The sequence below is a fragment of the Triticum urartu genome, chromosome 2A (genome assembly GCF_056163025.1).
Source record: "Triticum urartu cultivar PI428250 chromosome 2A, HENAU_Tu73, whole genome shotgun sequence".
In the NCBI taxonomy this organism is placed as follows: Eukaryota; Viridiplantae; Streptophyta; class Magnoliopsida; order Poales; family Poaceae; genus Triticum; species Triticum urartu.
Genome location: NC_141874.1, coordinates 752,663,197 through 752,689,084, shown reverse-complemented (window position 1 = coordinate 752,689,084; position 25,888 = coordinate 752,663,197). Strand labels below are relative to the sequence as shown.

Genomic DNA, 25,888 nt, shown 5'->3' with positions numbered 1-25,888 from the left:
TTCAGAATGCATCCATCTTGGCAGCAGCTCGTCGTTGCCACGCTACACACGGGCACCGCCATTGCAGCTCCAGACCGCCGGTTGCTGGTGAACTCCCCATGGTTGCAACACATCGCCTCATGCAAAAAAGCTCATTGTACCATCGGCTGTCGCCAGTCCTGGCAAATCGACTCCCCGGTCACAACTTTCCATCTCGTTGGTCACAGAAAAAATCGTACCTTGTGTAGAAGGCTGTCATCTCGCTCAGTCCCAACAAAAAGAACTAAGCGAAATGGTTGTAGCATTTACAAATGCAGGTCGCAGCTTTCCCAGCCGCCGGTCACAGTCGTCTTCTCGCTGCTTGTAGTTTTTGTTGTCGTAGATCGTAGCAGGCACATATTAAATCTTTTTGCTTCTTCGATCACAACTTTCAGCACTGACGATTGCAACATTCAGTGGTTGGCTACTCTTGCCTCATCTTGCACCGCCGCTGGTTGCAACTTTCGTTGTCATCAGTCGTAGCTTCACCATTGCTGATTGTAGTACCCATAGTCATTGGCTCCATCAAACACAAAACCCACGGTCACCGCCGTTGTAGCTTCTCCCAGCCATTGCTGGTAGTAGATCCCCCAACATCGAGTGATACTGTTTGCAGCACTAGTGGTCGTTGTTTCTAGCACCGACAGATGCTGGTTACAACATCGAGCTTCGGAGCCGCTTCCAGCGGCAGCATCAATGTTGCAACATGACACATCCTAGCCATGATCTCGCAGCATCAGCAGTGCCCCGGCTCGTGCCGTCGCCGGTATGACTAAGTACCAACGGTTTTCTCTCGGTGTCACCAGTGACGTAGTGGCGGCGTGTGGTGCAGGCCCATCCTCATCATCTTGTGCGACGGTGTGGGGAGTAGAGGAAAAAGCTAGCAATGCGCCTCGAGATGGTGAATTGGTGAGGAAGAAAGAGATGGATACGATCGAGGGTGAGAGGAAAGAGTGGATGAGGATGGTGCGTGGATCCCAGCCACATGGCACATCGTGTGCGAATGTCATTTCATGATGAAAGTTTACAAAAAAATAAAAAATTATCAATGTTTGGCACAAAAAGTCAGTATTTTTTATATAGTTTGCAACACGCAATGTTGTCGCGGCTGCGAAATTTTTATTTTGGCCATGCAACCATTTTAGTGGCGGGCGTTGCGAAAGGCCTGCCCCTGAAACTGATTACAGGAGTAGTGGGCGCCCTGCCCACCACTGATGTCATGTTACCAATGGCGGGCGTCCCTGAGAGCCTCGCCCGCCACTGGTAGGCATTCCTGCAGTAGTGTGTGCATGGGATAGAGTTGGAGGCTTTACACAAAGATCAAAAGTACTATTATTTATACATGCATTAGGGTCGAATCTCGACCCCTTTTGTCAAATAGCATTTCACCATGGAGAGTGGTCTTTCTTTCATTCCATGCACCTGGCCTAGAGCATTTACAATCGGGCGCCTCAAAACCCCCATACACCCGGACGGTCCGCCACATCGAGCTGACCCCAAGGACCCACGTGGAAACACTCAAAAACCCATCTGTTCGACGGGCATCTTCTTCGATTCTTGATGGAGCCTCATGGCACCACTCGGACGCGTTGCTCGAGGGCCCTGGCCCTGATATATAAGCAGGATGTCGGCACCCAAACCCTATCCCATCCCATTCCAATCCACTGGTTGTCTGCTAGCCATGCCCCGAAGCCAGATCACTACGCGCACCATGTTCACGCCGGAGCGGCAGCTCGAGCTCCTTGAGTAGATCCGGGCTAGGTGCGAAGCTCGGATCACAGCCAGCCTACCTCCTAACTCGTTGGAGCCAAAGGAGGGGGAGGTGGAGGAGGAGCAGGACATGGACATGGAGAACGCGGAGCAGGGGAAGCAGATCTGGCACCTCCAGCTGTAGGCTTCACCATGCCTAAGATGCTGGCGAAGTTCGAGGTGGCCTAAGAGGAGGAGGCGCACTAGTGCAAAATCAGGCTATAGTCCCGGTTTGTAAGGACCTTTAGTCCCGGTTTTGCAACCGGCACTAAATGGTGGGGACTGAAGGTCCCCCCTTTAGTCCAGGTTCAACACGAACTGGGACCAAAGGCCCACCATGTGGCACGAGCTCGTGCCGGGGGCTGTGGGACCTTTAGTCCCGGTTGATAACACCAAGCAGGACTAAAAGAATTTTTTATTTTTTTCTTCGGATTTTCAAATTTCTGAAATATTTAACAATTTAATCTTTAATCACCCTCACTGCTCAAGTGTGGAGCACTCATTATTTCAAATCATCTAACTTACCGTCCGGCCACCCATCCCTCTCACTACTCCAGCCTAAGCACACTTAACTTTCGAGTTTTATTCCCCCTAGTTTCCAACTCTGCACTTGTTGTTTTCCTGATAATAGCAAGCTGTCAATCCTATTAACCCTTAGGAGTTTAGCTTGAGCATGAAGTCACACGTTTCACCGTTTGAGTTTGAAACTATTATTGTAAAAAAAATTATTTATTAACACTAATATTTCTTGAATAAGTAGTTTGACCATAGTTAGACCAAATTAAAAAAACTAAAAATTTGAGCATAACTTTTTTTCCTTTCAGAATTTCAGGATTCTAAAAATTTGCAACACAGTCTACGGCCGTCGAAATCGGAACCGGATTTTTGTGCTGAACATTTTGATATATTATACATTTTTTCCACATCGTATGCAAAAGTTATGGTCTTTTTACTTTTTCATAACACTTTTTTACAAAACATGTCGAAATTTATGTTTTTAAATTTCCCTAACTAGTAGATGTAGTAACATAACTACATCTCAAAGGATTTTAATGTTTGAAGTTTTTATCATTTTGTTTTTTTTAAACTGAAAAGGCGGTGTGGGGGGGGGGGGGGGTAGAGTTTGAAAATTGCAGAACCCCTTTAGTCCGGGTAGGAGCCACCAACCGGGACTACACCCCTTTAGTCCCGGTTGGTGGTTCCAACCCGGACTAAAGGTCTAACCTATAGTCCCGGTTTGTGTCACAAACCGGGACTAAAGGGGTTGCCACCCCCCCTTTAGTCCCGGTTTGTGACACAAACCAGGACTAATGATGCCGTAATTGAACTGGGACTAATGGTCACATTAGTACCGGTCCATAACTGAACCGGGACTAATGTGCTGAACATTAGGTCGTTTTTCTACTAGTGGCGGTGGAGCAGCAGGCCATCCTCAACTCCATCCAGCCGGAGGCGGAGGTGGAGGTGGAGGCCAATCACCCATTCCTCCGCTAGGGGAACGTGGAGCTCGACGATATCTTCGCCGAGATTTAGTTCTACGAGGATCTGGAGGTGCGGCAGGCGACCATCCACCCGGAGGCAGGTCTGTCTGGCACTGCCGGTACAAAGGTGGTTGACATCTCCGTCGACGTGTAGTCTAGTCTAGTTTTAGGTTATCTACGTAGTACATAGATTTTGTGATCCATGCTATTGTATGCATTTAGGTATGAAATATGAGAGGTAGTTGGCTGCAATGGAGGAAAAATGCGGGGTGGTCGAACACTGGGCGCGCTGCCCGGGTGCGTCCACGGACTTATAGGGTGTTCGATTTGCCAAGTTCGTCTGTAGATGCTCTTAGCCCATGGATTACTTTGAAGGGGGCCTTCTCGTTTTTTCAGTTCCCATGTAAATTTGAATCTATTATATCTTTTGAACTGAAATTCCAGTTTTATGATGCATTTGCTGTTGGGTTCTACGGTAGGGTGCGTCGACTGCAAATTAAAATTTTCCTACGCGCAGAACAACCAAGAACATGCTACGGGAGATGGATCACAGATCATTACCACTAGACGCGCAGTGCCGTGCAGCGGAAGAAGAGTTGGGGTAGCGCGTCCGCGTGACTCGTCTCCTCCTCGTTCGATCTCCCTCGAACAGCCGGTTGTCGGATCCCACATACAAGTTCGCCGGAGCGGCGCAGGTGCACCGCCTCTAACGGTATCCGCGCGTGCAGGAGGAACGTCGTGCGTGGACTGCTAGGTCCAATCACACAACCAGCGGCGAGTGAAGGTGTCTATTCGCAACACATGCAAACCCTAGTGACAGCGCCAAAGCGATCAATCGCATGAGTGTGCCGCACCCCACTTTATATACGCGTCCGTCGCGGACTCAACACTTGGGCCTCGCACGGACCCTAAAGCCCATAAGTCTACTCGGCCACAATCCGAATACAGCTCGGATCACATCCGACCAGTGTCCCCGGATCCGACCTCGTAGGTTCCTTCCCTTAAGCGCGCGGCCCCTTAGGTTCAAGCCGGCTTGGTCACAGTTCAGATCACCTCCAAACTGCACGGTTGGTAGCGGCCCCTAGCAAGGCATGCCGAACACCAAGCAGACTATGAAGCTGGTTAGGCGAACCTGTACATTATACTTCCATTCCTTTTTCCACACGATATATGTTGTCGGGCTCAAGGCGAGTTTGTCATCCTTGTGCTAGCCCAACCTCTTTCTCGTTCCAGTGATGCCGACCACAAACCAGATTATCTCATAATCCTTGTCGCATGGCCATGCTTATCCTAGTCGGATCACACGAGGGGCCCAGAGCATATCTCTCCTGATCGGAGGGGCAAATCCCATTTTGCTCGACCATGTCTCGCAGCATGGGTCTGGACAAGCCCGAAACCTACCTTTGTAACTACCCAGTCACGGAGTAGCGTTTGGTTGGCCCAAAGCAAGCCCGCCACCATCCCGAGTACATGCGCCAGCTCAGGTCTTAGAACATAGAACATATGTTATACTAGAGACTCACATATGACATATCGCTGCGTCTCATAGTTGGGTCTGTCCGACTCAGACCTTATCTCAACTCGGATCCGACTACGTCGAATCCGACCAGATCCTTCCGAATCCATATTACCCGGTTAGTATTCAATGCTCCATGGCTAGTGAGACTAGACCATCGACCGTGTCATATGCTAGTCTAGTCAGCTGCGCGTCCACACAGCCCTTTCGACTAGGGACCTTTAAGGACGTTCATCATACAATGCATAGTCCCACAAACAAGTCACGTACTTGCTGATACACATCATTGATAATGTCCAAAGACTATCTTTATTCATAAACACATAGGAAATATCATTATACATGATTGCCTCTAGGGCATATCTCCAACATTTGCATATTTGTTTTCCTTGTGATGAGGTGTTTCAAATATGGCCACTTTTAAACCCATTTGAAAAAAATTATCTTGTTTCAATTGTTAAACTTGTAAAGAAAGGGATAAATTCACCAAGTTTCAAATACTAAAACCCTAAACCTGGACTACTAAAACTCTAAACCCTAATCCTAAGGCCTAAACCCTAAGAGCATATGGAACTTGGTGAAACTTGGCAAAAACTTAATATTACTATTATCAAGTTTGAATATTGGTAAAATTTGCATCTGTCAAAATGTATTCATGTGTGATCTTGTTTCAAAGCCCTCGTCGCCAGGAACATGAATATGAAAACAAAATATAAATTGGACTTTTGGTTCATAAAGATATAATAAAATTCAAATTAAAAGTCAAAAGAAAAGGCATGGGAAATGAGATGGGTGGACCATGCAATCTCTGAAGAAGAAAAACATCCATACATGGGACACCCCAAACATAATGACAAAGGTATGCAGTCCACACAGTCCGGCCATTTAGTAGTGTTTTGATGCACGTCGTCGAAGTTGACCCACATCCACATGGGAGCTGCGCTTAAGGTTGACCCGTCGGATCCGAGCGGCTGCTCCTAATTGGCGCCTTATGCCCCAGTTAGGGATACTGGCGCTCACATCCTCCCGCTCATGGGCCTGCCCAATCAACCTTTCGAGCTTAGGCTCAGTTACTGGATCGATCATTAAAAGAAGAAAAAAGTTCCTGGTTCGTTCGGTTTTTTATTTCCTAGTTCGGTTGGTTCCTAGTTGACCGGGCGCTGTTCACCATTGAGTAGGGGCCACGTTGATAGTTGACTATTCAGAAAAGTTCACAAAATAAAAAAAATCTGGAAAGTAAAAAAAATCATGAATTGGAAAAAAGTTCATCGATTTCGAAAATAGTTCATGGATTTTGAAAAAAGTTCATAGATTTTTAAAAATAAAGATAATCGATTTTGGAAAAAGTTCATCGATTTTGAAAATAGTTCATCGATTGGAACAAAAGTTCACAAATTTTAAAAAAGTTCATTGATTTTTTTTAAAAAGTTACGAATATATGAAAAAAACTTCACACATTTGCAATAGAAAAAGAAAACAAAAAGGAAACAGAAAAATAAAATAAAAAACCAAACAAAACCATCCGAAAAAGTTAAAAAAAACTGGTTTAGGAAGTTTCCCAAAACCGGGGGATTCGCGAACTGGAGAAAGAGAATTGAAGGCATAAAACAAAGTTAGTACGCACAAGTAGTGTGATAGCGTAGTTTTTTGTTTTTGTTTGAGGGGTTGTGTGCTAGCCTAGTGGTTGGTGAGTTACCCTGTGAAGGTTAAAGTCCCAGGAGAAAGTGAAAATTTTGAAATGGGCCAGCCCAAGCGCACAGGGGGTTGTTTGCCGGTTTATAATGAAATCACTAACTAAGGAGTACTCGTTGTAAAGAACACTTCACTTTCACAGGTTGCGACAAGTGGCGTGCTGTCGCAACCTGGTAGTTTTCCCTTTTTTTTGTAGATCCGTTTATTCAAAACGTTTTATCTCTTAAACCGTGCGTCCAAATCTCGAACCGTTTTCACCATTGAATTCCTCGCGTCGAGATCTTCAAAACTAGATTCCATGTTGATAGGTTTTGACGAATTTTTTTTCACGAAAAAAATCCAGACAAAAAATACCGGGCGAAAAAACCGAACCGGGAACATGGTTTTTTTTCCCTTTCCGAAAGAGGCATGCCCGTGCCTCTCGCGAAATCACAACCGTGCCTCTCGTGAAAGCAAAACCGTGACTCTCGTGGAAGGAAAAAATACAGAAAACGCGTTTTTTTTTCGTTTCCGAGAGGCACGGCCGTGACTCTCGCGAAGGCACAACCGTGCCTCTCGTGAAAGCAAACCGTGACTCTCGCGAAAGAAAAAAAACAAAAAACACGTATTTTTTCCCTTTCCTAGAGGCACGGTCGTAACTTTCGCGGAAGTACAACCATGCCTCTCGCGGAAGCAAAACCGTGACTCTCATGAAAGAAAGAAAAACAGAAAACGCGTTTTGTTTTTCCCTTTCCTAGAGGCACGGCCGTGACTTTCGCGAAAGCACAACCGTGCCTCTCGCTTAAGCAAAACCGTGACTCTCACGAAAGAAAAAAAACAGAAAACACGTTTTATTTTTTCCTTTTCCGAGAGGCACGGCCGTGACTCTCGCAAAAGCACAACCGTGCCTGTCGCGGAAGCAAAACCGTGACTCTCACGAAAGAAAAAAAACAGAAAACGCGTTTTTTTCATTTCCGAAAGGCACGACCGTGACTCTTGCTAAAGCACAACCGTGCCTCTCGCGGAAGAAAACCGTGACTTTCGCGAAAGGAAAATAAAAGAAAACGTGTTTTTTCACCCAAATTTTTTTTTGGATTTTTTTTAAACGAAAAGGTAAGAAAGACCGGGGAAAAAAATCAAAACGTCGAAAAAACCCAGAAAAAAACCGTTTAAAAAGCCGAAAACGCGTGCGGAAAAATAAAAAAAATCCGAAGGGAGCGTCCAGAGCGCGACACGTGGCGAATGGCTGAGAGCGCGCCAAGTGACGCTGATCGTTGCGAGGCTCCCGAAGGAGCACTCGTTAACTAGTTGCTCCCGGTTTATAAACCACACAGCATAATTTTATTTTATTTTGAGAACCAAAAAAAGAAGGACGGACGCGTGATGGGCTGTGGTGCTTGGGAATATTCAAGCATGGCTGGGCCGACCCACGGATCATGGTCCAAACGCATGATTTCATTCACCCTTATCGCCGCCGCCGCCGCCGCCCCTTCCCTAAACCAAGCCGCACCTCCTCCCACTCCTCCCTCCTCATGAATCCTCTCTTGCATCTTGAACAAAGGGAGTGCCTAGGACTCATCTAGATGAGATATAATTTGGTCTCATTCACCTGAAAACAAAAACAGATAAAAATAGTACTACAAACCATATTAGCACACACGCATCTTATAGTATCAATCCAATGGCTATAAAAGTGAATGAGACATAACTAAAACTCAGCTAGATGAGTTCTAGCAAAGCCGTTGAAACAAATCCAGCTTCCACCCCGTTCGGTCTTCCTCCCTGCCAGAGCCCAGAGGTAAGCTTGGATCCGACATGCTCGCCTGCCGCATGTTTACATTTGTGGATTTAAGTGGAAGGGGTTTCTACGATTCATTTTTGTTATCTCGTTCGATCACGAGGGCGAAGTGAGAAGTATATAATCTTGTGTTCTTTTTTGTTTTTCTGAGCAAAATTTCTAATCTTTCGCTGAAAATTCTAATCTTTGTTTTCTCGTATGATTCGATAGGCCATGTTCTCCCGGCAGTTCATCAACCTGGTGGTGAAGGATTTTCGAGTCGGCGGCTCGTATTGGCTTAGCCGCTTGATGCCCGAGGAGAATATCTTCTACCCCTCAGCGGCAGAGGCAATTACGGCGCGCGCGGAAACCAATAAGATGTCCCTTCCGTATCGGAGCACCCTGGATCTCACGCCGCCGGTTGTCAGTTTCAAAACATCCCGCACAGACTGTTCGACGCTAGAGTTCATGCCTTTCTATGGACGAGGTGGTGGCCAAGGCAAGATCATCGCGGTCGACATGGCTGGGCAAAGCGTGCTGTATGACGCCGATGCTCCTGGCGGCTCCATTGAGATGTTGCCCCGCCTCAACGCCTCCAAGTGGCGGAGTCCCATCTCCCTCTGCGTCAAGGCCAACGCTAATGGTGACCAGGACTCTCTCTACGCCATCAACAGGGCCTACCCCAGCAAATTTGAGGCTCTTGTCCATTGCAACCCATATGGGCTTGGGAGGCGTGATGAAAATAAGGCTTGGCACTGGCGGAAGCTCCCGCTGCCGCCCTACCTTGACCATCCAGACTGCGAAGACCGCACCATCCAGTCATACACGCTGCTTGAAGACGGCAAGACCATCTGCTTCTCTTCAGTCCGTGACAAAGGTGGCTTTGGCACCTACTTCTTCGACACGTCCAACCACCAGTGGGCCAAGGCAGGCGGCTGGGTGCTGCCCTTCTATGGTCGTGCTCTGCAAGTCCCAGAGCTCCATCGCCTCTGGTTTGGCATCGGTGACAACCAGCATGAGCTCTGTGCCGCTGACCTATCTTCTCTAGACTGTGCTCCCGAGGTGCTGCACAGGTGGCAAAGCTCCAACCCTCCCAAGCACTGGCTCTTGATTGGTAGCAGCATGGTGTACCTGGGGGCCAACAGGTTTTGCGTGGCCAAAACCTTTGGCGTTTATAGCAAACCCCAGAAGCATGATGAAGAACTAGCACCTCATACGGCTGCTATCCTCACTGGCGTGGAGATTGTGAATGGAGAAGCAAATAAAGGCAAGCTGCGCATGGTCGAGCACAAGAGCAGAACATACATCTTTGAGCGCTGTGGCATTATGTCTGTGTTCTAGCTGTCTGCTTCTATCCTCATCAGTGTGGAGACTGTGAACGGGGGAAAAAGAAAATAAAGACTTGCTGACCGTATGGTCGAGCACAAGAGCAGAACTTACATCTTTGAGCGCTGTGGCATTGTGTCTGTGCTATAACTGTCTGCTTCTATCCTTGTCAGTGTGGAGATCGTGAAAGGAGGAGAAAATAAAGACTTGCTGAACGGATGGTCAAGCACAAGAGCAAGAACCTGCATCTTCGAATGTGGCATTGAGTCTGTCCTCTAATCGTCTGTCCTTTGTTTAGTTTCAACATTGAAGTTGTTACAGCAGCTTCAGCTTTGTAGCAGCTTGTCCCCCAATATATCTGTATCACTCCGTATGTTATCCTGATAGGAAGGTTAAAGTTCCACCTCCATCAATGTAATATGAAACTTTCTTCTAGTAGTATTTATCATGATTTTTCTTTTACATCTTCATAAATGTTAGTATATCATCGCTGTAACTTGAAAATTTTATAAAGAGTCTGTCCACCATGTATTATCATTACTCAGTTGACCATTATTTTCCTAGAAAGAAACTACTAGTAGTTTTGAGTATAGCCTGTGGTTGTGGTACATAGCTTTTGCCTCTGGCCAGATTGAGCTGACCTCAACCATCTTACCGATCAAGGATTTAGAGTGCAAGCATCTGAGCCTGGTGCTGTCCAATTCTCACCCTCGGTTCATTGTTTTTATAGGTTGGGTTGGCTATCATGCAGTTCGCTTTTTTTTTTGAAAGGATCCAGCTTTAGGCTGGTTTCATTGATTCATAAGCAGGGAGCAGGTGGACAAATGACAAGGGCGATGATCCAACGATCAAGGATGTAAGAAAAGGAAAGAAAAGGGAAGTGCCCAACAGGCACGGCCTCAAGACTAACTACTCAGGGCGGGTCCCCGAAGGGGCTCTGCAAGGATCGACCGCCGCACTGTTGCCAGAGGTTTAGGTTGCGCCGGATTGCGTTTATGATCTCCCTAACATCAGCTTCCTTGTCTCTGAAGGTGCACTTGTTTCTTTCTCGCCAGACTTCCCAGAGAGCTAGCATTGCTAGCGATTTCAAACCCTTTCTGAAAGCTGGCTGTGTTGATTTTATCATGGTAGCCATCCTCTCTAGCGAGTTGTTGCAGTTGCTCCAGGTTGCTGGGTGATATGCCTGGCAGTGCTGCCAAGATGCCAATTCGTTCCAGACGGCCTTTGTGGTGCTGCATTCCCAGAACAGGTGTTCTGCACTCTCCAGGTTTTTGTGGCAGAATTGGCAGAAATAGCTGTTGGTCCACCCTCTGCGTTGGAGCCGATCATTGCACCATAGCCGATCTTGGTGAAGAAGCCAGGCGAAGATTTTAAGCTTTGCCGGTGCCCAACTGTCCCAGATGGCGCTCTTGAGTTGACTCGTTGGTGATCCCAGGAACTGCAAAGCATATGCCGAGCGAGCGGTGTACTTGCCGGAGCCTTCAAAGTTCCATCTGACCCTGTCAGGGATATCTACCTGCAGTGCCCCATGTTGCTGCTGGATCTGTCGATGTAGGGAAACAGCGTCGATGAGCAAATCGCTGGTGTCGCCGTGTGCGAGGTCCGTGATCCATTGATCACCAGTAATTGCTTGGGCCACCGTTCTGTTTTTTCTTCTCGAGTGCACAAATAGAGCTGGGTAACTGATCTTTAGGGGCGCCGATCCGAGCCAGATGGCGTGCCAGAACCTTGATGTCTGACCGTTGGCGATGGTGACCGTCGTGGCAGCGTTGAAAAGGGTTTGATCCAGCTCATCACAGGGCATCTCCCCACCTACCCATGGCCTGATCGGGTGCTGCCAGGATTGCCATAACCAACGCAGGCGCAGCGCCCTGCTGAATTTTTGCAAGTTCAGAATTCCGAGCCCTCCCAGATCGATCGGGGAGCAGACTCGGTGCCAATTTATTTTGCAGCTTCCCCCAGAGAGTTCTTGATCTCTTCCCCAAAGGAAACGACGTCTACTTTTGTCAATTTCCTTTAGCAGCTTGGAAGGAAACTTCAGGGCCGTCAGGGCAAAGGTTGGCAGGGCAGAGAGCACGCACCGGACCAGAACTCGGCGACCAACAATAGAGAGCATCTTTCCTTTCCATCCTGCAAGTCTGCTCCTGACGCGGTCCAGGATGAACTGAAGATGGACCAGCCGGATCCGACCGAGGACGAGGGGGAGCCCCAAGTACCTGATCGGGAACTGCTCTATTTGCCCGCCGAAGGATTGCAAAACCGTGGTGAGGTCGATCTCATCACAGCTGATCGGCGTTGCCGTTGATTTGGCCGTGTTGATCCGTAGTCCAGTGGCATCACCGAAACCTTTTAGGATGCACATCAGGTAGTCGATATCCTCCTTGATCGGATTTGCGAAGATGATTGCGTCATCCGCATACAGGCTGACCCTCAGTTTCACTTCCCGGCCCTGAATCAGGGTGATGTCGAGCGATTCTTCCGCTGCCTGGAGGAGACGGTGGATGGGGTCGATGGCTATGATGAACAGCAGAGGGGACAGCGGGTCGCCCTGTCGCAGCCCCCTCCTATGCCTAATCTTTCTGCCTGGTGATCCATTGAGGAGGAACGATGAAGAGGATGTTGATAGGAGCAGTGATATCCAATCCCGCCAACGAGCGCTAAAACCTAGCCTCGCCAGGAGCTCAAGTAGGTACTCCCAGGAGATGTTGTCGAAGGCCCTAGAGATGTCTAGTTTTAGCAGCACTGCCGGCGTTTTTCTATGATGAAGCGCTTGGACGCAGTTTTGCACATAGACGAAGCTGTCGTGCAGACACCTTGTCTTCAGAAATGCCGTTTGCGCAGGCGAGATGATGGTCTGAACCATTGCAGTTAGGTGAATTGACAGCACCTTGGAGATTAACTTAGCTATGGAGTGGATGAGGCTAATTGGCCTGTAATCGTTGATGCAGTCAGCTCCATCTTTTTTGGGGATCAAGGCGACTATTGCGGTGTTTAGGAGGTTGAAGTTGTGGCCAGCCAGGTTGTAGAACTGGTTGAAAGCTAGCATGATGTATTCTTTGATGATGGGCCAGTAGGATCTGAAAAAAGTGCTGGAGAAGCCGTCCAGTCCTGGCGATTTTTCTGCCGGAGATGCCTTTATCGCTGCCCAAACTTCGTCTTCAGTAAAAGGGTTATCGAGACCTCCTCCCTGAATTTGTGGCATCTGAAGTTGGCTCCAGTTGATCGAGGTGGGGCGGTGTTGGGTGGCTCCAAGGATGTCGCTGAAATGATCGTGGATGGCTTCTGCTTTCTCTTCGTGTGCGGTGGTGATGGAGCCGTTGATCTTCAGGGCATGGATAAAAATTTTGCGCCTTCTTGAGTTGATTTTGGCCATGAAGAACTTTGTCGTTGCGTCCCCCGATTGCAGCCAGGTCAGCCTTGAAGCTTGCCTCTTTCTGCAGTGCTCAATCGCAGCCAGACCGAGCAGCCTGAGTTTCAGCCCTTTTCTAAGCTCGGCCTCAGCCGGCGTGAGCTGTCGCCGCTCCTGAGCGACATCGAGGCGTAGGATTACTTCATAGGCGATGTGGAACTGGAGCCTGGCGTCTCCAAAGAGCGATCTGCTCCAAATGTGCAAGTCTCTGGCTGCTCGCTCCATCTTGGCCTGAAGGCGCGCGAAAGGGCAGGGATCCGGCACTGGCCGCGCCCAGGCCGCGGTCACCGTGTCGAGGAAGCGCGGGAAGCGAGGCCAAAATGATTCAAATTTGAACGTGGCTCTCCTTCGAGTTCCGGTCGCGTCGGCGAGGAGGAGCGGGCAGTGGTCAGAGCACGAAGTGGAGGCCGCCATGAGGAGGGTATGCGGAAACAGGGTCTCCCAGTGGATGTTGCAGAAGAACTTATCAATGCTCACGAGCGTGGGGTTTTCTCGCTCGTTGCTCCAAGTAAACATACGGTTGCTGCACTTGATTTGACGTAGGCCTGCATTGTCGATAGCCGCCCTAAAACGACCTAACATCCTCCTGTTTAGGTTGTGATTGTTCTTGTCTCTAGCCTCATAGATGAGGTTGAAGTCGCCGTTGATGAGCCAAGGATCGTCTGGCGGGGGAGCTGTTCTAGCTAGTTCGGCGAGGAACGCATCCTTGTGAGCCAGAAGGTTGCTCGATTACAGGCCACCACTACTTTCGCCGTGATCGCGAATTCTCCTACTGCGTGCGTGTCGATGGAGACTACATCTTTGTTCCAAAGGATCGCCGCGCTGTCGCGCGTGCCGATGGCAGGGAGCACCGCGCAGCCTAGCAGCGCGGCTCCGCCGACGTCGCGAACCAGACTTGGGTTCCACGCGTCCAGTTTGGTCTCCTGGAGGCAAAGGATAGCCGTGCGGTGAGCCGCAACAACCTCCCGGACTGCCTCGCGCTTGGCCAGCGAGTTGAGCCCGCGCACGTTCCAGCTCATGATGTGTGGAGTTTTGTTGTTGTCATTCATAGGGGAACATAAGAGGATCGCCGACAACTAACAATACTACTGAAACAAATGCACTGATACACCATCCCTCTCGCCGGGGGGCGTCGTCGACCTCCAATAGGCCCCAAGCTTCGACGGCGCGCAACTAACCTCAAACTAATACATCTACTGGGAGAATGAAGACCTAACTCGAACCAGCTGAGCGCTGGTCGTCGCCGGCAACTACAGCTACTACTATTAAGAAGAGCTAACATGACTACACCAAGGCCTACCCGGCGACATCTTCAGGCCCGTTGAGCCCTGCCGCGATGCGGAGGGCGTCCTTGCCCATCCTGGTGAGCCTTGCGATGACAGCAATGTCGTCGTCGGTGAGCGGCTCCTCGAACTTGCGGGCGAGCGCTTCTGCGGCCTTCTTTGTCATGCGCTCTTTGGGACCGAGCAGGCCTAGGCCTTGCACCAGGCGGAGTGTGCTGCGCTGCGCCACCGGGACCTGGCAGTTCTGCGCTGCCTGGCACGCGCTCTGGCGAGGTGGAGGGACGGAGGTAGCGCGTGTCTTGGGTGGAGCAGATTTGTGCTTGGATGGTGGCAGGGGGAGCAGTGGGGCTGGCTTGTCGCAGAAGAGACGGCGTGGCGCGACGTCGAGGGGTGCTTGGATCTCCAGGTGCTGGACTTGTTCGGTGACCGCTCCAAGTTGGACAGCGATCGTGTCTGCTTGCGTGGGCGTCTGGCAGCTGAAATGCTCTGGTGCATGGCGCGGGCCTGACAGGGTGGGGCCGAAAATGTCGGGGACATCCATCGCTTGCTTGCCCTTCTCGTCCTCGCCGTCGTGGAAGTCGAGTGGCGAAGCCGTAGCGGCCGCAACCACCGCCTCTAGGTGATTGGCATCAGAAACGCCCGGGGCCAGGGAAGGAGCGAGGGCGTGCCCATTGGTGGTGAAGAATTCCGTGACCATGTCCGTGGCAGCCACACTGTTGGTCGAAGCCGGCGTGGAGGTGCGCATGGCAGTGCGTGGCGTGGGTACGTGGACTTGGCTTGCTAGCTTCGGTCTGCCCTTCTTCTTCGTCTTGTCGGGGTATGCCGGAGCAGCGGATCGACCACCGTGTCGCCCGCTGCCCTTGGAGCTGTCCTGGCGGCGAGGCGGGGGGGGGGGGGGGGGGGGGGGCAGCGGCTGCGCTGGCACACCTTGCTCGTGGCACCATCGTCGCCTGTCTTGGAGGTGCTGCCGCGCCCCCTCCCGAGGAGGGTGTCTTTCTAGGAGCGCCGCCCACCGCCCTGGTCGTCATGGTCACGGCGCGGCCCGCCCCTCGGGAGGCCTCCGTAGCTCGTGTCCACCACGGGCGGCCGCCGCTGTCTGCGGTGGGGCTCTTCCGGTTGGCCATCCTCAACGTGCATCGTCCAGGCACCGGGGAAGGTGCGCAGCAGTTCGTCGTCGTGGTCGGAGTCGGAAGACGACAGTCCACTCTGGGCCGAGTGCGAGGAGCGGGGCAATCTGGGCGACCAGTCCTCCACCCGGTCCACATGGATGAGCAAGTCGTAGCGCTCGGCGCCGGGCGGCGGAGCCACGCGACGGTCAGGCGGCGAAAAGCCCTCCATCTCCTCCACCCGGCCGGCGCTAATGTAGACTCGACTAGATGGCGAGTCGTTCGTCGGCCCGATCTTTCACAATACTAGCAGCAACAAGAAATTCCGGTCGAGCAAAGATGCAAGACCGTAAGAACGAAAACTTGCGTCAAGTAGATTGAATCGACTCCACGCACAGCAGCAACAAAATCCTCACGGATCAGCAACGAAGACGATATTTGGTGTCCCTCGACATGGAACGTTTTCTGTAACTTTATTGACTCACGATTAAAGAAAAACCAATCTGCGTTACATGGCCGAAGCCAGCCATATTTATAGGCGACCCTGAGCTCACAAACCGACCTGGACTCTATCCTAACGTGCAAAACACTCACGTGCAAAACAAAGAGAAGGAAAGCTAGGACTCTCTCTCTCTCAACCATATAACTAGGACTTTCCTAATAAAATAATCCAGCAACGTTGTTAATCATGCAGGATCACGCCTAACCAAAATAGATCACGCAGGATCTAACCAACCAAAACAAGACCGTACCATAGCGGTTTCTATTCGGATGAAACTTACTAAAAAAATTAGGCTACTTGAATTGGAATAGCACCGACCAATGTCCAACTTGGAGTACGAAAATTTGGCGTGACTTCTTCAGCTGGTGGTTCTGATGATGGTACTTTCATTGTAATTTGGCCAATGGTCAAACTATTTGATTTGATAACTTGATCTCTTTTTGCACCTCTGGTCACATCATCCCTTCCTCCTTGAAACAAAACCGTCCTCGGTTTTGCGGGAGATTTCATTGACTTCTTGAGTGAAGCAGTTGTGTCCACCATGATTTCTCCCATAAACATAGAACGCAGAACATGTCGTCTTCCGGCTTTCCAAAAAGAGTATGTATTGGACTGTCCCTCATGTGTGGCATGACGGTCATATTGCCACGGTCTCCCCAACAATAAGTGACATGCATCCATCGGCAATACATCACAAATCACTGTATCAGTATAGTCACCAACCGAAAAATTGAGACGCACCTTGTGAGTAACTTTCAGTTTCCCCGACTGATATAACCATTCGACGCAGTGGGGTTGTGGGTGCTTCCAGGTAGGCAAAGCTAAAGCATCCACCAAGTCCTTGCTAACCGCGTTGGTGTAGCTTCCTCCATCTATGATCAACTTACAATTAGTGTTGTCGATTTTGCATTGAGTTTGAAAAATATTCCATCGCTGCCCCTTATCCTCAATGCGATCTTCTTGCACCCGTTGCACCATCAAAGACGGATATGATTCAGCAGCTTCGAAACTCGCAACCACATTTTCAACATCTTCAGATTTTTCACCAGAAGTGTCAGAAACTGCCTCTTCATCACTAGCGGATGCATAGCCATCTCTCGTGAGCAACATTCTTTTCTCATTAGGACATTCACGCTTCATATGTCCCCTTCCTCCACACTTGAAACACTCTATGTCACTAGTGCGTCCGGTCGACTGTGCACTAGAATCAACCATCAACAGTCCTGATTTTGAAGCATCCTTTTGCACGGAACCATGAGAGCGATTTGATGATGTTGCCCTGGAGCTAGGACCGACATCCTCACTCTTATACTGCGAGCGTCGCCATGTGTTCAAAGTGGTACTGGGAACAATGTTGACTTGGCGTCGCTTAATCTGTTGTTCCGCACGCACAGCTTGGTGCACAAGATCTTGTATGTTGTAGTAGACCACCATCTCAACACGATCCTGCACCTCGATATTTAGCCCGTTAAAGAAACGAGCCATAGTCGCCTCCGGATCCTCCGTTGTCCCTGTACGTATCATAAGCAATTCCATCTCCTTGTAATATTCATCAACACTCATATTACCTTGAGAGAGCCGCTGCAACTTGTTGTACATGTCTCTTTTATAGTGCTCAGGAACAAAACGTCGCCTCATGAATTCTTTCATACCTCGCCAAGTCGTCGGCCGATGTCTTGAACGACAAATTTGATTCCACCAAATTAGCGCGTATCCGGTGAATTCAATTCCAGCAAGTTGAACTTTCTTCTCCTCGCTATAATGATGGGCATCAAAAATTTGATCAACACGCATCTCCCACTCCAAATAGCCTTCTGGTTCGCACTTGCCGGAGAACAAAGGGATTGAAATTTTTATGCGCCCAATTCCATCATCCAAAGGCACACGCACAGCTTGACCAACTCGGTCATGCACTCCACCACGAACGGATGTTTCGGGAAGAGGCTCATAGTGTCGTGGTCGTGGCACGTACCCCGCATGGTCAACGCCATCATTGAAACCATCATCTCCAGCATGAGGGTGTGCCGCCAAACGGCGATCATGCACGCCGGCATGTCCTTCGCGAGCTGGTGGTGCATAATGCAGTGGAGCAGCCGGAGCAGTCTGTGGTGGGGCAAAATTCGTCGCCGGCATATTGATGATGTCCGCCAAACCATCAAACCGAGTGATCAAGACATCTATTCTTCTGCCGAGCGCATCATGACATTGCTTGATGTAGTTGCATGTGTGGTCAAAACCATCCCGAATATTTTGCGGAATATCATCCGCATACACTGGACGTACTATTTCCTCAGAATCAGCAGCAACCTCATCACCCTTGTTGACCGAGGTTGACATCTTGATCAACACAGTACCGTGAACAACCTTAGCTCTGAATACCACTTAATGTAGACTCGACTAGATGGCGAGTCGTTCGTCGGCCCGATCTTTCACAATACTAGCAGCAACAAGAAATTCCGGTCGAGCAAAGATGCAAGACCGTAAGAACGAAAACTTGCGTCAAGTAGATTGAATCGACTCCACGCACAGCAGCAACAAAATCCTCACGGATCAGCAACGAAGACGATATTTGGTGTCCCTCGACATGGAACGTTTTCTGTAACTTTATTGACTCACGATTAAAGAAAAACCAATCTACGTTACATGGCCGAAGCCAGCCATATTTATAGGCGACCCTGAGCTCACAAACCGACCTGGACTCTATCCTAACGTGCAAAACACTCACGTGCAAAACAAAGAGAAGGAAAACTAGGACTCTCTCTCTCAACCATATAACTAGGACTTTCCTAATAAAATAATCCGGCAACGTTGTTAATCATGCAGGATCACGCCTAACCAAAATAGATCACGCAGGATCTAACCAACCAAAACAAGACCGTACCATAGCGGTTTCTATTCGGATGAAACTTACTAAAAAAATTAGGCTACTTGAATTGGAATAGCACCGACCAGTGTCCAACTTGGAGTACGAAAATTTGGCGTGACTTCTTCAGCTGGTGGTTCTGATGATGGTACTTTCATTGTAATTTGGCCAATGGTCAAACTATTTGATTTGATAACTTGATCTCTTTTTGCACCTCTGGTCACATCAGGCGCCTTGTGGCAGCTTCCAGTAGGTGTGGCGGGTTGGGATGAACGCCATGTCCCAGACCCACACCCAGCACGCGAAAGTTTTGATGTGGTCGCGCTCCAGGGTGCGGCTGTCCAGCCGATCGACGCGCACCTTGTCGCCGAAGACCTCCTCGACGCCCTCAAGTGTCCAGTACTGCTGGGGGAGGTGCTCGATGACGCAACGAACATGGAGGTTGAAAGTGTCGTAGCCCGCGTGGTCGTTCTCCCTCCAGGGCGCGATGGCGAAGGCGGCACCGTCGACGCGCAGCGTACCGCGGCGAACCGCGTTGTCGTGGTGGGCCGGCTGCGTGAAGACGACGAAGAAATCCTCCGGGTTGTACGCGGTGACCCGCAGCTGGTGGGGGGGACGCAGAGCTGCGACTCCAAGGCACGGCCCACCGCCATTAGTGAGGTGGCACAGACTCCGTCGATGATGCGCAGCGTGATGGCGTGGCGACGCAGGAAGAAGATGCTCTGCTCGACAGCTAGGGAGGAGATGCCCACTCTGTGGCTAGAACGAGGCCGGCGTGCTGGATCGACCAGGCTGAGCTCCGCCATGGCCTCTGCCAGGTGCTGGGGGGTGTAGGAGGAGGTGGTGTAGGGAAACGCAGGCGTTGGTGGATCGGAGGGCGGGGTGGGAGAGGACCTAGACGACAAGGAGCAGGGGCGCCGCGACCATTGCGAGGGTTCTGGGGATACTCGCGGCCGTAGTGACCGAAGAGCCCGCAGACTACACAGCGGAGCGGGTCACGGCAGTCTTTTCGGTGGTGGAGCTTGCTCTGGCAGCGAAAGCAGCGACCGCGGAAGCGGCTTAAGAAAGCCTCGTGGCCATCTACCGCATTGAAGCCGGGGCGCTGGTCCGAACGGAGAGCTAAGCGATCCGCCCCAAAGACCGCCAGATCTAGAGCCGGCTTGCGGTTTTTCCGGGAGTTGACCTTGGTCCATCCACCGTCCATGCCGGAAAGGGAAAGACTGACATCTGGTGATGGGGCGACGACGATGGATTGAAGGCGACGGGGAGCAGCAGGTGGACTAGAGACCGCCGGATCTACAGATGCACCCACCCCAGAGCATTCACCTCTCTGCAGGAGACGCGGCGGAGATGCGGGGGCTGATGACAGGGCCGGGTCCGAGGCGGCTTCGCGGGAGGGCGCGGTGGTGCCCCGCTGTCCAGAGCCAGCGCCCGCGGGCGGAGAGGGCGGCGAGCCCATGCTGGGCGGTGGGGGTGGCCGCCGCGGCCGGAGCGGCCCGCGGCACGAGGTGGGAGGGGATGGAAGCTCGGCTCTCAACCCTTCAGAGAATCGGTTTATATGTGCCACCTGCAGTTCGCTCCTAACCATGACAAGTTGATCCTCTTTGATTATTAGCCAGCTGCTGAGGCTCTCCAAACAGCAGCTCTCCAAACTAAACTGCTGACTTGTTAGTCTGTCTTTTGTGTCCGAACGTTCTGAATCCAATATTCATGCATGTCTCTGTCTCCAAAACAGTGCATGAACTGTCTTCATCTCGGAAGTATGGCTTCCCCCTAAGTTTAAAAAGATTGCTTACCTTTCTAAACTAGATGATACCCTGCGCATTGCGGCGGGAAATTAAGAAATGATTTATAGAGATATGAACAAAAAAGATAAATGGTAATGTGAGATATTTATCAGTTGGCACATTCCAGTGCAGAAAATATAACATTGATACATCTTCTCAAACTCCAATGTCCTCAAAGTACTGTTGCAGCGTACATGGATAGCTACGACGACTAAAAGGCGTCGTATCTAATGCATCCGGGATGCTTCATAAATCCCTGTATCCGCCCACTCCTCGACCGGCCGATTGCCATCCCACGCACACGATCAAAATCTCCAGGGATTTGCAAAGAAACGCCCGCAGCAACTCTTAGTTGAGCCTGCTATTTTGCTAATAACCCCTCGGCCGAAATACCTCTCCTCTTCCCCGCTCGTCTCCCTCCCAATCCCTAATCACGGCCGCAACATGCATCCCGACGACAGCCACGGCCGGGACGGCATGCATCCGGACGGACAATCGCCAGGACGTCATTCATCTGCCCTGACGATCTCCGCAACGACCATGATGGGATGCATCTCTGATTTTGAACGCCCCATCAGCATGATGGAAAAATCTCCGGAAGTGATCGTGGCGGCTCCTGCTGTTATGGATGTCCGATATGCATCAGCAGTGATCCATAGTTCAAGTGCTGATCCTGTGTATGCCTCTGCGTCTAGCCAGTTGGAGGCCCATCTCGCTGTAGAAACTGCTATGGCTGTAGAAAATATTAGTACTGCAGAATGCGAATCAGATGTCAGTACTGTGCATGGAGCTTCAGGTAACATTGGTAAAGCCTAGCCATTTTATGTATGACCCAGACTATTTGTGTATGTTGTACGTACTACTTGTTTATCTGGAGACTAATCATGTTGATGCATGTGCAGCTACAGAATTAGGTAAAAGCTTGGAAACTCAAGTGAAGGAGGGAGAATTTGCTACGCCGAAAAAGAAAGAAAGCGTTCCTCTATTTGTGAGTTTATTAAATTTTTGTTTGCCATACCCCTATTCAGTTTTGAGAGTTATGCATGATGATGGTTATTGTCATTGATTATTTACTTTTTAGTGCTCCTCTTTCACGCCGAGATGTGACGAGAAGTTGGCCTAAAGTAGGGATGGAATTTGAAGGCCTTGATGTCGTGGAGGAGTTCTACAAGTCATATGCACATCATGTGGGTTTTGGAGTTCGTGTCAGACAACAGAAAAAGTTGGACAATAATGTGGTTCGTACAAAACGTTTCATGTGAAACAGGGAAGGATTCAGGTCTGAGAAGAGCAAGGAGATTAAAGATCCAGCAAAGAAATTCCGTAAGAATACAACCACACGATGTGGTTGTGATGCACATATCTTCATCAAGTTATGTGGCGATAACACCTACAAGATACACTCATGGATTGAGCGCCACACTCATGGCCTTGTATCGCCTGATAAATGCCATTTGATCAGATCAAATCACAGAGTTAGCGAAAGGGCAAAAAATACACTGTACACATGCCACAAAGCAAGCATAGGCACATGTCAGGCATACAGGCTCCTTCAAGTCAGCGAAGGTGGGATTCCTATTGTTGGATGCTCAAAGAGGGACCTACAAAATTACTACCGCGACCTCAGGCTAAAAATCAGGGACGCAGATGCTCAAATGTTTGTCGCTCAGCTAGCTAGAAAGCAAGAAGTCAATCCAGCTTTTTTCTACGATTTTGTTGTCAGCCATGAGGGGAAGTTGATGTATGTGTTTTGGGCAGATGCCATGAGTAGGAAAAACTACAATCACTTCGGTGGTGATGGTGTGGTATCCTTTGATTCTACTTACACTACTAATCAATACAACATGATCGTTGCACCATTTACGGGGGTCAACCATCACTTACAAAGTGTGTTTTTTAGCGCGGCATTCTTGATAAATGAGCAGACTCAGTCATATGTTTGGTTATTTGAGACCTTCCTTACAGCAATGGGAGGGGTAGCACCTAGACTCATTATAACCGATGAAGCTGTTAGCATGAAGAATGCGATTGACAAAGTTTTTCCGACCACTGTGCATAGGTTATGTATGTGGCACATAATGGAGAAACTTCCGGAGAAGATTGGACCATTAATTCGAGAAGACTCTGATTTTTGGGATAGGATGAATTCGTGTGTATGGGGTTCCGAAACTCCAGCTGAGTTTGAGTTGCAGTGGAATTCAGTCATTAAGGACTTTGGCTTGGAGGAGAATGAGCGGTTGACTAAAAGGTTTAGCATTCGTGAGTCATGGATACCAGCTTAGTTTATGGATATACCATTGGCAGGCATTCTCCGAACAACATCAAGGTCTGAATGTGCAAATTCCTTTTTTAACCATTTTATTCATCGTAAGCTTGCTCTTGTTGAGTTTTGGCTTAGATTTGACACGACATTAGAATGCCAGCGAGAAGAGGAGTTGATTGCCGACAGCTCAAGCATTCATACGACCCCACAACTACTGACACCATGGGAAATAGAAAAACAAGGCAGAGAAGTGTTTACATATGAGGTGTTTGAGATATTTCAGAAAGAGATTATTGCAGCAAGAGATCATTGTTGCATCCAAGGCATTGCACAAGATGAAGCAATAAAAATTGTGAGCTTGAGAGGTCGATCCCATAGGATTAGGGAAGTTCGGTGCGACACCACAACCATGATAGCTAATTGTTCATGCAAGTTATTTGAGAAAATTGGAGTCCCGTGCCGACATATCATCCAGGTGTTGAGGGTTGAAAATCAAAATGAACTTCCATCCTACTACATTATGAAAAGATGGGAGAAACGGTGCAAAAGGTATAAAAATGTATACAATTGATATTCTAATTGGAAATCAAATGACTGACATCATTTTTTTAATTGACAGGGAAAATGTGTATGATGAGCATGGGCATTTACTAGAAGAGAAGGCAACTGACTCCTTGAATTCGGCTACTAGGAAGAAGATTGCGATTGTGCGCAACAAGTTGGAGGATCTAATTCAGAAGGCGAAACAGTCGGATGAAGGCATGGACTTTTTAACATCAAGTGTATTGAATATTGAAGCTCCTCTAGACAAAATGGTTCCTAGATCAGGTGTGAAGCACACTAGACAATAGGAATACGAGGCTTTCATTGGTTGTGATATTCCTACTGAAATTGACATACACCCACCGACTGATGTTCGTACGGTGGGAAGATGCAAACAAATAAAGAGTGGAAAGGAAACAAATGAGGACAAACAAAAAAAGAAGAAGAAGAAAGCCAAGGTAAAGGTCGCACGTATGTGCAAGACGTGCAAACAAATAGTATTTCATGATAGTCGCAATTGCCCTAGCAAAAAAGTTCAAGGCAAAGGAACCGAGATTGTGCAACAGATGAAGCCAAATGGCGTTCTATGATGGCCTTAGTCTATTACAAAACATGAATTTATATGACTTATTACTGTTTATTTCTCCATGCACTGGATTATTGTAATCGATGGAATTATGTGTTTTGTCAAACTGTCTTCCTTTTATTTACTCTGGCTTGATGTGTATTGAATGGAGTGTAGCAATCTGCAAGAGCACCAGCTTACATCATGTTCACATTTACCTGAAGCATGCTCTGTTCTTTTATGCAAACAATCAGCAGCTATCACCCAGGAGAATATAAATGTACAAGAAACTTTGCGAGACTGTGACGTACATCCCTTTATTCAGTTGTATAACAGTATAGGCATCGAGTTCATTGAGTCGTCAATTATTACCAGATGTCTTTACCAGCAGTAGTATGTTTCAAGTTTGAAAGCTTAACAGTAGCATATGAATCAGGCAGGGAACAACTCAGTTGGCAAACCCATGTCCACCTCCACAATAGCATTCAGCAAAAGAAATTAAACAATGGTAGGTGTTCAGAATTTTGACAGTGCTTGTGAAGGTTGCAGCAGAAGCAACATCTTCTTGTTTGTGCATACGTAAAGGACAAATAAGAATGCAGAATCACAAGGAATGATAAGCACCTAGTTATACTATGCCGTCGTTCAACTGTATTGCATCACATATCACAGAACACTACAAAATCATCAGGGCAATACGAAATTTGTTTATTTCTGAATTGTGCATTCACACCAAGGTACATTCTCTTGTCTTTGAACTCACAAGCAGTCTGCAATGGATAAACTCACAAGCTACAATCCGCATGTACTGGAAACATTAAACAGGAACAATAAAATTCAGAACGTGGTCCTTGTTTGCTATCCAACGAGCTGTGCTCGCTTCCCACACGAGTCTTGCAGCAGGCGGAGGTCGTCAGGTGGAGCAGCAACCGACTGGATGCAGGTGCAGTGCGGTAGATGGCGTGCAGGTTGCGGCCGGCGGCGAACCGACAAGAAGGTGGACGAGCGCGGTGGTACGCCAAACGTGGTGGATCCCGCCACGGCCGCCGAACGGATCACCGAGGGCGTTCAGCAATTTGAGGCGAACAAACATGGAGGCAGGCCAAGGGCGGCCATCATCGTTGGGATCACCAGGCCATGGAGCCGTTTGAGGCGGACAAACGCAGAGGTGGGCATGCGCTGCTGCCGTCCAAGGATTCATGGGTCCGATGTATGTGCCGCCATCAAAATCTCCAGGGATTTGCAAAGAAACGCCCGCAGCAACTCTTAGTTAAGCCTGCTATTTTGCTAATAACCCCTCGGCCGAAATACCTCTCCTAATCCCCGCTCGTCTCCCTCCCAATCCCTAATCACGGCCGCAACATGCATCCCGACAACAGCCACGCCCGGGACGGTATGCATCTGGACGGACAATCGCCAGGACGGCATTCATCTGCCCTGACGATCTCCGCGACGACCATGATGGGATGCATCTCTGATTCTGAACGCCCCATCAGCATGATGGAAAAATCTCCGGAAGTGATCATGGCGGCTCCTGCTGTTATCGATGTCCGATATGCATCAGCAGTGATCCATAGTTCAAGTGCTGATCTTGTGTATGCCTCTGCGATTTGATCTGATCAAATGGCATTTATCAGGCGACGCAGAGGCATTTATGCAGAGATCGTCAGGGCAGATGAATGCCGTCCTGGCGATTGTCCATCCGGATGCATGCCGTCCCGGTCGTGGCTGTCGTCGGGATGCATGTTGCGGCCGTGATTAGGGATTGGGAGGGAGACGAGCGGGGATTAGCAGAGGTATTCCGGCCGAGGGGTTATTAGCAAAATGGCAGGCTTAACTAAGAGTTGCTGCGGGCGTTTTTTTGCAAATCCCTGGAGATTTTGATCGCGTGCGTGGGATGGCAATCGGTCGGTCGAGGAGTCGGTGGATACAGGGATTCACGAAGCATCCCGGATGCAAGGCGTCAGGACCCCTCGCACCCCTCGCGCCGCCTCCCCCCGGGCGACGCCAGGGGCCCCAACCCTAGCGC

The 25,888-nt window shown here is 49.4% G+C and overlaps 2 protein-coding genes and 1 pseudogene across 2 annotated transcripts; 2 read left to right on the top strand and 1 right to left on the bottom strand.

The window, feature by feature from the left end:
* The first annotated feature begins 8,446 nt into the window (after window positions 1-8,446).
* LOC147987793 (uncharacterized) lies at window positions 8,447-10,022 on the top strand. Its single transcript, XM_087540438.1, has one exon. The coding sequence runs from the start codon at window positions 8,447-8,449 to the stop codon at window positions 9,551-9,553; it is 1,107 nt and encodes a 368-aa protein (XP_087396564.1). The 3' UTR covers window positions 9,554-10,022.
* A 6,104-nt stretch (window positions 10,023-16,126) lies between these two features.
* LOC147987792 (uncharacterized) lies at window positions 16,127-17,272 on the bottom strand. The gene has a single exon (XM_087542505.1). The coding sequence runs from the start codon at window positions 17,270-17,272 to the stop codon at window positions 16,127-16,129; it is 1,146 nt and encodes a 381-aa protein (XP_087398631.1).
* Window positions 17,273-21,028: 3,756 nt separating this feature from the next.
* LOC147987791 (protein FAR1-RELATED SEQUENCE 5-like) lies at window positions 21,029-23,921 on the top strand (annotated as a pseudogene).
* The last annotated feature ends 1,967 nt before the right edge of the window (window positions 23,922-25,888 follow it).

What these genes read in the sequence shown, in the direction of transcription:
- LOC147987793 (XM_087540438.1), top strand. Translation starts at nt 8,447, where the DNA reads ATGTTCTCCCGGCAGTTCATCAACCTGGTGGTGAAGGATTTTCGAGTC.
- LOC147987792 (XM_087542505.1), bottom strand. Translation starts at nt 17,272, where the DNA reads ATGGTGGTCTACTACAACATACAAGATCTTGTGCACCAAGCTGTGCGT.